This window comes from Lycium ferocissimum, unplaced genomic scaffold, assembly GCF_029784015.1.
Source record: "Lycium ferocissimum isolate CSIRO_LF1 unplaced genomic scaffold, AGI_CSIRO_Lferr_CH_V1 ctg17168, whole genome shotgun sequence".
Classification (NCBI taxonomy): domain Eukaryota; kingdom Viridiplantae; phylum Streptophyta; class Magnoliopsida; order Solanales; family Solanaceae; genus Lycium; species Lycium ferocissimum.
Genome location: NW_026717048.1, coordinates 3,928 through 16,050, shown reverse-complemented (window position 1 = coordinate 16,050; position 12,123 = coordinate 3,928). Strand labels below are relative to the sequence as shown.

The 12,123-nt window shown below is 42.4% G+C and overlaps 1 protein-coding gene across 1 annotated transcript; it reads left to right on the top strand.

Moving 5' to 3' along the window:
* Positions 1-11,012: 11,012 nt before the first annotated feature.
* On the top strand, positions 11,013-11,403 carry LOC132042691 (uncharacterized; the record flags this gene model as incomplete). Its single annotated transcript, XM_059433218.1, has 1 exon — positions 11,013-11,403. A coding segment is annotated over exon 1 (391 nt), but the record flags the coding sequence as incomplete, so codon positions are not given.
* Between the last annotated feature and the right edge of the window lie 720 nt (positions 11,404-12,123).

The following is a 12,123-nucleotide window of genomic DNA, read 5'->3' as shown; positions in this document are numbered from 1 at the left end:
CAAAACACATATTTATTCCATAACATAAAAGAATAAATTCATACCTTATTCTTCAAATTCCAATCTTCCGCAAACGTAGTTCTTTCGCCTAGCTAATGGTACCACGTCGAAGAGCGTATCGAACTTGCTACTAATTCACCAAAAACAAGATTTATGGAAACAAGTTGATGGCTTGAAAAAAAATTTCTTTCTTTCTTTCCTTCAAGGCCGACGGCCTCTTCTCTCTTTCTCTTCTTGATTTTTCTTGTTTTGTTCTACTTTCTTGAAATTTCTAGACTATCCCATATATATATATATGCTCCTTTGTTTAATTGTGTCACATGATTGTCATGTGACAATTAAATGGACATGGGCCAAGGCCACTTGGCCGGCCACTCTCCAAATAATTGGGCCTCGATTTCATTTTTTTGGCCCAATTGTTCACAATTCATATATTGCAATTCCCGAACAAATTTCTAAAAATTCCAATTTTGCCCTTAGGCCTTCTCCATTGTTTCCGCATTCAAGTCTCCATAACCGGCATGTACACATGTTAGTAGAAATCCAAACATAACCTTATTCCTTACAACTCAAGGTTATTCCAAGTTTTCACGCAAAATGCCGGATATAACAAGATTGGAGAGTTGGGGACTGCTTCCTGTCGCTGAACTCGGACTAGATGGTAGATATAGCCTTTAGCTATCATTTTCCTTGCCCTAAGGTAGGAAATAAACCTACCCCTTGGAGTTGCATTGTATTACCTTCCATATTCCAGCACGGGTTCTCCCCGGAAATTGGAATCGAACTATCTTCATTTGGCAATCAACATTAGCATAACATGAGAGGCCAACCAATCCATACCCATAATTACATCAAAGTCTATCATTTCAAGCTCCACTAGATCGACCTTGGTTTGGCGATCGCATAAGACAACTATACAATCTTTATACACTTGTTTCGCTATCACGGATCACCAACCGGAGTAGATACCTTCAAAAGGTTTAATCGGCTCGGGCTTCGCCCCAATGCGGTTAGCAACATATGGAGTAATATAAGATAGCGTGACCCGGGATCTATCAATGCATATACATCATGAGAGAATACGGACGGTATACTCGTAACCATATCCGGGGACGACTCGAGATCCGCCGCCCGCCAAAGCATATAATCGGGGCCGTGTGGCACTCGACGTAGATGCTCCCCTCGACCTCTACCTCGGCCTCGATAAAATGGGGAGTTTGCCCCGTCGGGCGTACGGAAGAAGAACTGCGCGGACCCCCCGGGCCGAGCCCCCTCGTCATATCTCGAGGGACGGGCCTCGCATCAAATGTCCTACCTGCCCACAATTGAAATATGACGGTGCCCCGCGACATGGCCCGAGTGCAATTTTCTCGCAGACCGACCGCATCGGGAACCGGTGGTCTCCCTCGATCGTAATCTCCCCCAAACGGAACCTCGGGGCTCTCGAACTTCCGACCCCGTCGAGATCGATAAGAACGATCGTACCCTCCCGCCTGTAAACCGGGGAGGTGCGCTCGTCAATCGATCGGCTTCGGAGTGTCCGGAATATGTTCTGCTGATCCGCCTCTATAATCACCTCTCGCGCCCGTAGATCTTGCCCGTTTGCCTTGCCCTCTATCAACGTCACGATCACCCCTCGCGGAGGCTTCGCTGCCCTTCCGCATTTTGGGCATGGGCTTGAATACGGAATGTCCATCCCTGTCCGCAACGAGGCCACAATCCTCTAAATAGATGTGGCCCTAAGCCACTCACAAACCCTCGTATACCCTTGCCGCCCATATCGGCTACCATTGTAGGAGCATATCTAGCCAAAGAATTGAATTGAAAGGTATTCCCGGCACTCATACTCCCTTGCTTTAAATTCAGAAATCTGTCCGCTCCGGCTCGGCGGACCTCGGAGGTAAAAGTAGGGCGAATGAAAGCATCAACAAATTCTTGCCACACGGGAGGAGAGGCGCATTTTCTCGCTCGATGCTCTCCGCTTATTATACCATAAAACTGCCACATCTCGAGTCTATATGATGCCAACTCCACCGATTCGGTCTCGAAGCATGAATAATGCGCAACGTCCTCAACATTTCGTCAATAAAGCCTTGCGGGTCTTCATCGCTTGGACCCAAAGAATTCTCGAGGATTGAGGCTCATGAAGTCACGAGCTCTAGTACTAGTTGCACGATCACTTGGGCCCGTATTTGCCTGCCGTCAGCTCGAGCGGCAACCAATTGTGTGCAAATTAATAGCCTCGGCTACTTGTTGGCGGCGACCGGTGGAGGAACCGGAGGGATAGGAGAGTCGAGCTCGAAGCCCTTTCTTGCCCCTCCGTGACAGAGGAGTAGTGGAGGCACTAGATAAAGCCTCATGATGTGATTCTCCATCATCTATATTCATAGGCGGCTCTCTTTCTGCCCGCCTCTTTGTCGTAGCCTTGCCCTTCTGGGCGGCTTTAGCTTTTGGCGGCATTTCTGAAATCATAGCACATTCGTTAGGGAGGAGTATATCTTATACAACGTCGCTCATCGCACGATCTCATATGAAGAAAGATGGTCACTTTTCCTAAATGCCCCCGTAGCCCCTTGTTTATTAGCGTGGCGCGCAACACACCATAAACAAGACTCTACTAGACACGGCTCGTAGATACTTCCTAGGACCGGAATGGCTCGATACCACTTTTGTCACGACCCGAGCTACGGGCCGCGACGGGTATCCGGGGCTAACCACCGAACACCGCTCATATCCCCGCTATCATTTATCATTCATACTATATACTCGTAATCATGTAAACCTGTATTTTTCGGAATACATTAACCTTTATAAACATAAGCCCTTCGGCTATCAAAATAATATACATACGTACACACATACATATACATGGAGACCATGGGCCATACTATCCACACACACGCGTGACTACGAGCCTCTAATGGAATATTAGACATATAGACGGGACAGGACCCTATCGTGCCCAAAATATAAATATACATATATGTACCAAAAGAATAATCAAAGCACCTAGACGATGGAGTGCTCACAAATCGCCCATTGACTCCTGGGGATCGGCACCGTCTCTTGCCTACCCGTGGGCATGAACACAACGTCCAAAGAAAAGGGACGTCGGGGCACGAACGTTGTGACCGAGTATGTAAGGCGAAAATGAAACAAACATATCCCGGAAATCGTAAATCATGAGATGAGGGCATAACTCGTACCATCTTTACATATGAACCGCTCACATACATTCATCATACATAAATACATCACATACATTATCATAGCATGCAAGCATCGTTACATCAATCATACGTCATCGTATTTTTACCCGCGTCCGGGTAACCACCCCATGCAGCCCACTAGTGGTGACATGTCCGCCTTCCTCGGTGCGGTGGAATCATAGCTGCCCGCCATAGCGGTGACATGTCCGCCGATTAGGCGCGGTGGAATCATAGCAGCCCGCCGTAGAGACGTGTCCCGCCAATTAGGCGCGGTGGAATCATATCATCACACATACCATGCATTTCATACACTTGTCACCATTAACATTTAATTCATGTACACATATCGCGGCTTATCATAATTTTACCGTAGTTTAGCATCCTTAGTTACGTATACATGTACATACTTTAAGCTCGAGAGTGGCCATGTTTATGTGGGGGTGACGTAGGTCGTAAACCCCCGGTCATGTTGTGGAATAGCATAAGAGTCATATCTCACCTTGGAGGAATTTACGATTTAAGGCGAGTACATATAAGAAGAAATGCCAATGGATCGTGATCCTCATCATGATCTCACAATAACATTATATCGTGGTCTCTAGAGTCTTTATTGCATTCATAGCGTATTTCTTATCCAGGTCTCGTTACTCATGGACGTAGACATTTTGTCTCAAGGAACATAAAAGATCCGTGAAGGAAGAGGGAAATCGTATATAAGATTCATGCCTTGGAAGGAAGGGTAATTAAACACCTTTGTCGTTAACTACTTTTATAGCTTGCTCGTCCTCCTTTGATGTCTCGTCTTTACCTTCAAGAGAGTTCGTATCGTCGTTGGGCTAGGTAATTACAAAACCATGCCTCTTAAGGCTAAAGAAAATTGGGCAGCGTTCCCTTTGTTTATACTACGTTCCTCGCCATATTCCATATCAACTTCCAACACCCATAACAGCCATCACAATATCGCTAACAACAATCGTCATTCATTCCCATGATTCGCATTTCATAATTTCACCTAAATTCTCCATATTCATGACTACGGTTCATTGTCACATTTGTTCACTTATAATACTTATTCCATGCTCTAAATGTCATTCATAACACATTCACAATCTCAACATAACCATTTTCATGATTCTCCTCAACTACTATTCAACGATGGCATAATCTACCCATTTATGACCCATTTTTCATACTCTTTCATAATCTAAGTGTTTCATCTAATAATACTTCAATCAACATCTAAAGTTCATGAAACTTACCTCGAATGGTAGAGGAATAAACCTTGGATGATAATACACCTTCTAGCACAAAACCCTATTTCTTCTTTTTGGAATTCCTTGACTTTGGTAGCTTTAATGGAGTTTCTTAAGCTTGATTCTCCTCAAATCTTGTTATTGATCCTTGATCTCCTTAGTTTTCTTGTGGATGAAATGTTTAGAAGTTTCTAGAGGTGTGGAGAGGTTGAAGTCGTGGTTGAGAATGAATAAAATGAAGTGGACTTAACATTTAAAGACTTGGAGAGGTTCGGTAGGTGGGACTTCCACGGACAGCTTCACGGTCGAAGTGGAACCCTTGTTGGCCATGGAACTGGTCGTGGTTCACGACCAGCCAGCCACACTTTTGGGCGATGTTCCACGGACACAGCCACGGGTCGTGGAACCTTGTGCTGTCCGTGGAACATGGTCGTGGAACTCACAGTTCCACCGGAATGGTTCTCGTCATTTCGTTTGATCTTCAATCCTTATAGAGCCTTCTTAGCACTTGTTTATCATTTCATTATGAATCTCGGGGGCGTCATAACTCTTCTCCACAACATTCTTAAGGCATCATTAACTCAATACTCCTAGTTTGCGTCCAATACACTAACTTATAACTCGATTCCCTTAACTACTTTCTTGCTTCAACTCGGATGCCTTTGGAATCTTAATTAGACTATCAATTTGTACTTCCTGCTTATCCAACCTCGTATACGTCATGTCCTTCGCGAGCCTACTCGCTTATATACTAAGGGGAAATTTCCGAGGTGTAACAGAGATAATCAATAATGATGGCTAAGGATTGGTAATAATATTTTCATGATGAATTATGACATTGAAATCTTGGTTAAAGAAGTGTAAACATTTTCAAAACATTCATTGAAATGATTTATCTTTACAATATGGCATAATGAACTTTAATGCTAATTGATAGTGTGACATACTATGAGACAAATTGTGAATCGACTTCTATGATTTGAACTTTATTGTTGTATTTGGCCTAGCTACTCGGGAGGAAGGGTAGCCACTATGGATCATAGTGTGATAATTGCCTAGCTATTCGGGAGGAAGAGTGGCCACTACCGGGTTCGCTACCTGGAGTGCGGTTAATGCCTAGATATTCGGGAGGAAGGATAGCCACCGAGAATTCCATATTCCGTGTGGCGCGCGCCGTGACAAGGGAACCTCTACGCTCACCCCTTCGATGTGCTTGATTCTTGGGCCTGTATTAGCATGTGTGATATTCTTATTCTTTTATGGCACTGTTGTTGACAATCTTGATCAATTGTAAAAGGCATATTTGAAAATTGTAATTGACAAGAGGCTTCCTAATCGAGTTTGATAATGCTTATTGAGATACACCAGTTGAATAGCTATTTTTACACTGATTTCATACGGTTTTCCGAACTGAATTCTTTTTGTATTATTGTACCTTATTTTCATATTACTTGTTGTCCCTCAGGCAGTCACTGAGTATGAAGTACTCAGGCATACCATTGTTGTTTTTGATGGTATGTTAGGCAACAGTGAAGAGCAGGTTCTTGATACTCCGGGTGTTTAGGAAGGACTTGCGGTTGCTACTGATTTGGTGAGCCCACACATTCATTAGTGGGACACCCTATTTATTTAATTCTATTTATTTATATTAGTTTTCGGGTTGCGTCCCGATGGTTAGACATTTATTCCTTATTCTTAGAAGCTCGTTAGTGTACATTCGAATGTGGGTAGAAGAAGAATTGTTGATTAACTCTCGGGCACGTTATCATATTTTGGTTGAATTATTTAAATTATAAAGACTTCCGCTTATTTAATTCATATATTCATGATTTGTTACATTTATTTTATGAACTGTTGGAGGCGAATATTGAACCTAGGGGGTTCAAGTGTTATTATTGTGTCGTTTAGGTTCTTCCGATGTTGTTCATGACGTCGGATGCCGGTCACGTCTAGGGTGGATTTTGGGGCGTGACAAGCTTGGTATCAGAGCCTAGGTTTAAATACGTCCTAGGATTATTGTCGGTGTCTGTGGAGCTGTGTCTAGTGGAGTTTTCCTTGTGTAGCCTGATCACCTGCATAACTGAGAAACTCCCAGGACATTTATAGGTGTTTCCTATTCTTCTTTATTCTAGATTGTTCCATAGCGCTTCAAGTTCTTTTAGGATCGTTCTAATTTGCTCGTTAATTAGTGCCTTGCAGAAATGGCTCTGATGCGATCCAAGAACGATAACCGAGCACAACCCGCGAGGGCTAACCAAAATCTCTGGGGCGCGAATGCTAGTAATGAAAATGATGCTGGAAATCAAGCACTACCTCCAGCACTGCCTGCTCCTGCTGTTCCTATTGCGGATGTACCTGAGATTAGTACTATGCAAATGGCTATTCAAAAGTTAACTGTATTGGTTGTGACTCAGCAGCAATATGGAGGTGTGGGACCTCATGGTGGAGGTAGACTTAAGCAATTTCTAAAGTTAAAGTCACCAGAGTTCTTTCGGTCACGAGAGGTAGATGACCCCTAGCACTTTATAGATGAGACCTTCAAGGCATTGAGGGCAATGAATGCCCAGGACTCCGAAGCTGTGAGGCTCGCTTCTTATCAGTTGAAGGATGTTGCTCACTTATGGTTTGAGATGTGGGAATCTAAGAGGGGTGATGCTGCTTTAGCTCCGACGTGGGTTGAATTTGAAGAGGCGTTCATAGAAAGGTTCTTGTCTGATGAGGAAAGAATTGTTATGGCTACGAAGTTTGAAAAGCTAGAGCAGTGTAACAAGTCGGTTCGTGAGTATAGTTTGGAGTTCACCCATCTGTCAAAGTATGCTTTATACATGATTCCGATTGAAAAGTATAAGTTGACTCGTTTTGTGAAAGGCTTGGTACCACGTATCAAGTATGCATGTGCTGCTATTGCTATGTCTCTTACTTGCACTTTCTTATCTCTGGTTGGATTTGCTAAATAACAAGAGAGGAAGCTGAGGCTTCTGACGCTGTGGTTATAGGTATCATTACCATCTGTTCTCATGATGCTTACTCATTGATTGATCTGGATTCAAATTTATCCTATGTGACCCCTTATTTTGCTCTTGATATGGGTATGAAACCCGAACCTTTATTCGAACCTTTTGCTATTGATACGCCTTCTGGTGATCCTGTTATTGCTTCTAGAGTGTATAGAAATTGTGTTTTTGTGATTAAGGGACATGAGACCATGGCTGATTGGTATGAACTTGAGATGGTGGATTTTGATGTAATTATGAGGATGGACTGGTTGTCCGTGTGTTATGCTAATGTGGATGGTCGCCATAAGTTAGTTCATTTGCCTTTCCTGATGAGACTGTTATCGTGTGGGAGGGTGAAATCGATAAGCCAAGGGATAGATTTATTTCTTATCTTAAGGCTCATAAGATGATTACTAAGGGGTGTATTTACCATTTGGTTGCTGTTAATGATACGAAAGCCACAGTACCTGAATTTGCATCTGTTCCCATAGTTAGTGATTATCCCAAAGTGTTTCCCGATGATCTCCCTGGCATCCCGCCTGATAGGGTTATTGATTTTGGGATTGATGTTATTCCCGACACCCAACCTATTTCTATTCCACTGTATCGTATGGCTCCAGCGGAGCTAAGGGAGTTAAAGAATCAGTTGAAGGACTTGTTGGATAAAGGTTTCATCCGACCAAGTTCCTCACCTTGGTTCCCTTAGGAGGCGTGTTGATTACCGCCAACTTAATAAAGTTACCATTAAGAATAAATATCCTTTTCCTAGGATAGATGACCTATTTGACCAACTTCAGGGTGTTAAGTTCTTTTGAAAAATTGATCTGAGGTCTGGGTATCACCAATTGAAGATAAAGGAGAAGGATATCCCAAAAATAGCTTTTCGTACTCGTTATGGGCACTTTGAGTTCCTAGTCATGTCCTTTGGGTTGAGTAATGCGCCTGCTTCATTCATGAATTTGATGAATCATGTGTTTAAGCCTTATCTAGATCGCTTCATTATTGTGTTTACGGAAAAGGCTCAAATATGCCATCGAACTATCGAAAATGGCTCATTTATCCACTCGTCAATAGGTTGGCTCATTTATGCCATTGAACTATAGGAAATGGTTCATTTATGCCATTCATCAATAGTTTAACTCATTTATGCCATCGTCTGTTACCAAAATAACTCTTCCATACCATATTTCATTAAATTTAACTTTACAATATCATATATGACACGTGGCCTCCAACTAGATTATGGTTGTGGGTGGGCAGGGTGTATAGGTCGGATGCTTTCTTAATTTGATATTTAAAATTGGGCTGGTTTAATTAAACGACGTAGACCTCTAATTGGAGGTCACGTGTCATATCTTGTATTATAAAATCGGTGTTAATAAAAAATGACATGGATAAGTCATTTTGGTAACGAGTAATGACATAAATGAGTCAAACTATTGATGAGTGGCATAAATGAGCCATTTCCTATAGTTTGATGGCATAAATGAGCCATTTCCTATAGTTCGATGGTATAAATGAGCCAAACTATTGACGAGTGGCATAAATGAGTAATTTCTGATAGTTCAGTGGCATAGTTGAGCCTTTTTCGTTGTGTTTATTGATGATATTTTGGTGTATTCTAAAAGTCGTGAGGATCGTGCAAATCACTTGAGTATAACTTTGACAACACTTGAGGAGAACGAGCTTTATGCAAAATTCTCTAAGTGTGAATTCTGGCTTTAGTCTGTGGCTTTCTTGGGTCATGTGGTGACTGGTGACAGCATTAAAGTAGACCCTCAGAAAATTTCAGCGGTTAAGTATTGGCCTAGACCAACTAGTGCGATGGAAATTCATAGCTTCTTGGGTTTGGCAAACTGTTACAAAAAGTTTGTGGAAGGTTTTTGTCCATAGCCTTACCATAGACTAAATTGACACAGACGACTGCTAAGTTTCAGTGGTTCGAAGATTGTGAAAAGAGTTTCCAAGAGCTTAAGACAAAGTTGACTTCGGCTCCAATTTTGACTTTATCTTCTGGGTCTGGTGGATACGTGGTGTATTGTGATGCTTCCAGAATTGGTTTGGGTTGTGTATTGATGTAGAGTGGTACGATGATTTCTTATGCTTCGCTATAGTTGAAGAAGCATGAGAAGAATTATCCGACTCATGACTTAGAGTTGGCTGTCGTGGTATTTGCCTTGAAGATTTGGCGTCATTATTTGTATAGTGAGCATTGCGATGTTTTTACTGACCATAAAAGCTTGCAATACATCTTTAAGCAGCGAGAGTTGAACCTCACACAGAGGAGGTGGTTGGAGTTGTTAAAGGATTATGACTTGAACATTTTGTATCATCCTGGTAAGGCTAATGTGGTTGCTGATACTTTGAGTAGAAAATCTATGGGCATATTGGCTTATGTGCGTGCACATAACATGCCCATAGGGAAGGAATTTCGAAGGCTTGCTAGTCTTGGGGTCAGACTCGATGAAGCTAAAGATGGAGAGTTAGCGGGAATCACACCATCACGGTCTGACATTGTGGAAAGGATTAAATCCAAGCAATATGATGATGAGCTTCTGGCAAAGCTGAGAGATTGAGTGGAAAAGAGTAAGTACACTTCGTTTATTGTTGGGACTGGCAATAGTGTTCTGCGATTGCAAAGAAGATTGTGTGTTCCTGATGTTGATGGTCTTCGACAAGAATTGATGATGGAAGCTCATAGTTCCAAATATTCGGTTCATCCGGGGTCCACCAAAATGTATAAGGATTTGAAACAACACTATTGGTGGAAGAGCATGAAAGTTGATATTTCTAACTTTGTGGATAAGTGTTTGAACTGTCAACAGGTGAAGGCTGAACATCAAAGGCCTGAGGCCAGCTCGGAATATCGATATTCCGCAGTGGAAGTGGGAGGAGATCAACATGGATTTCGTTGTGGGTCTACCCCGCACAAAGGCCAAGTTTGATTTGATTTGGGTGATCGTGGATAGACTCACGAAGTCTGCCCATTTTCTTCCTGTGAAGACGTCATATGCTGCGATAAAGTACGCCAAGTTATATTTGAAGGAGATTTTTAGGTTGCACGGTGTTCCGGCATCCATCATATCTGACAGAGGTACGCAATTTACTGCTCATTTCTGGCAGACGTTTCAAGAAGGTTTGGGGACTAGAGTGAAATTGAGCAGTGCCTTTCATCCTCAAACTGACGGACAGGCAGAGAGAACTATTCAAACTTTGGAAGATATGTTGCGTTCTTGTGCAATTGATTTTGGAAGAAGTTGGGATGAACACCTACCCCTGGTGGAATTCGCTTACAACAATAGCTATCAGGCGAGTATTCAGATGGCTCCTTATGAGGCTCTTTATGGGAGGCATTGTCGGTCTCCAATTGGTTTGTTTGAACCAACGGAAGTAGAGTTGTTGGATCCCGATTCAATTTATGAGGCGATTGAAAAGGTAAATCTTATTGTGCAGTGACTCACGACCGCTCAGAGTAGACAAAAGTCTTATACAGACATGAGGCGTAAGAAATTGGAATTTGCCGTTGGTGACAAGATTTCTTGAAAGTGTCACCTATGAAGGGGGTAATACGTTTTGGTAGAAAGGCAAAGCTTAGTCCTCGCTATATTTGTCCTTACAATATTACAAAAAGGGTTGGGAAGGTAGCTTACGAGTTGAGATTACCGGCTGAGATGTCCATGGTTCATCCGGTGTTTCACATTTCGATGTTGAGATTGTACAAACCTGATCCTTCCCATGTGTTGCACCATGAAGATATTGAAATTGATGAAGCTCTGTCTTATGAAGAAGAACTAGTTTGGATTTTAGATCACCAAGTTAGAAGGTTGAGAACAAAGGATGTTGCATCGGTTAAAGTTTTGTGGCGAAACCATTATACCGAGGAAGCTACTTGGGAAGCGGAGGAGGACATGAAGAAGAGATATCGTCACTTGTTTCCTATGGCAGGTATGAGTTAGCATATTAAATCCTACATAGATGAATCGTTGTATTGTTTAAAACAACTTGTGGTTTAGTGAATTCTTTATAGACCATGATTCTCATTCGAGAACGAATGATCTTAAGGGGGGGATAATGTAACAATCCGTAAATTTGAGTCAGGTATGAATGTATTAAATGAGAACTAATGTGACATTTTAGGCATATGAAGTCCTATCAATATGAGTTTGGCTGGAAATAGTTGATTTAAGATCAATACCAAATAGTGAAGTACGTAAGAGTTCTCAAGCTCGTCTAAATTTCAGTAGGTCTGACTTCTGAGCCAGTTTCGTGAAAATAGGTTGGGAATTTGGGAAAACTTCCTTCATGAAAGTTGTAGATCCTTAAAGTAGATTTCTAACGGCCGGTTGCTCAGATCCAACAGAGCTTTGTCCTAGGAGTTATGCCTATTTTACTGAGCATCATCTGTGCAGTGTGAAAATTAGGCGTGCGCGGCACCCTAGGCTGCGCCCCGCGCGGCGCCCCAGGTAAAATTTTCAGGAAACTCAAAATTTTGATGTCGTTGAAATAGATACTATGTGCACCGCCCTGGGCGACACACCAGGCCATTTTACACCTGAAATGATTTTCCCCGAATTTTATAAAGGCCTAACTTCGTTATATTCATTCCCACTTCATTTTGGCCGACTTCCTGAGAGGAAACAACCCTAAAACATCCCAAAAAATATA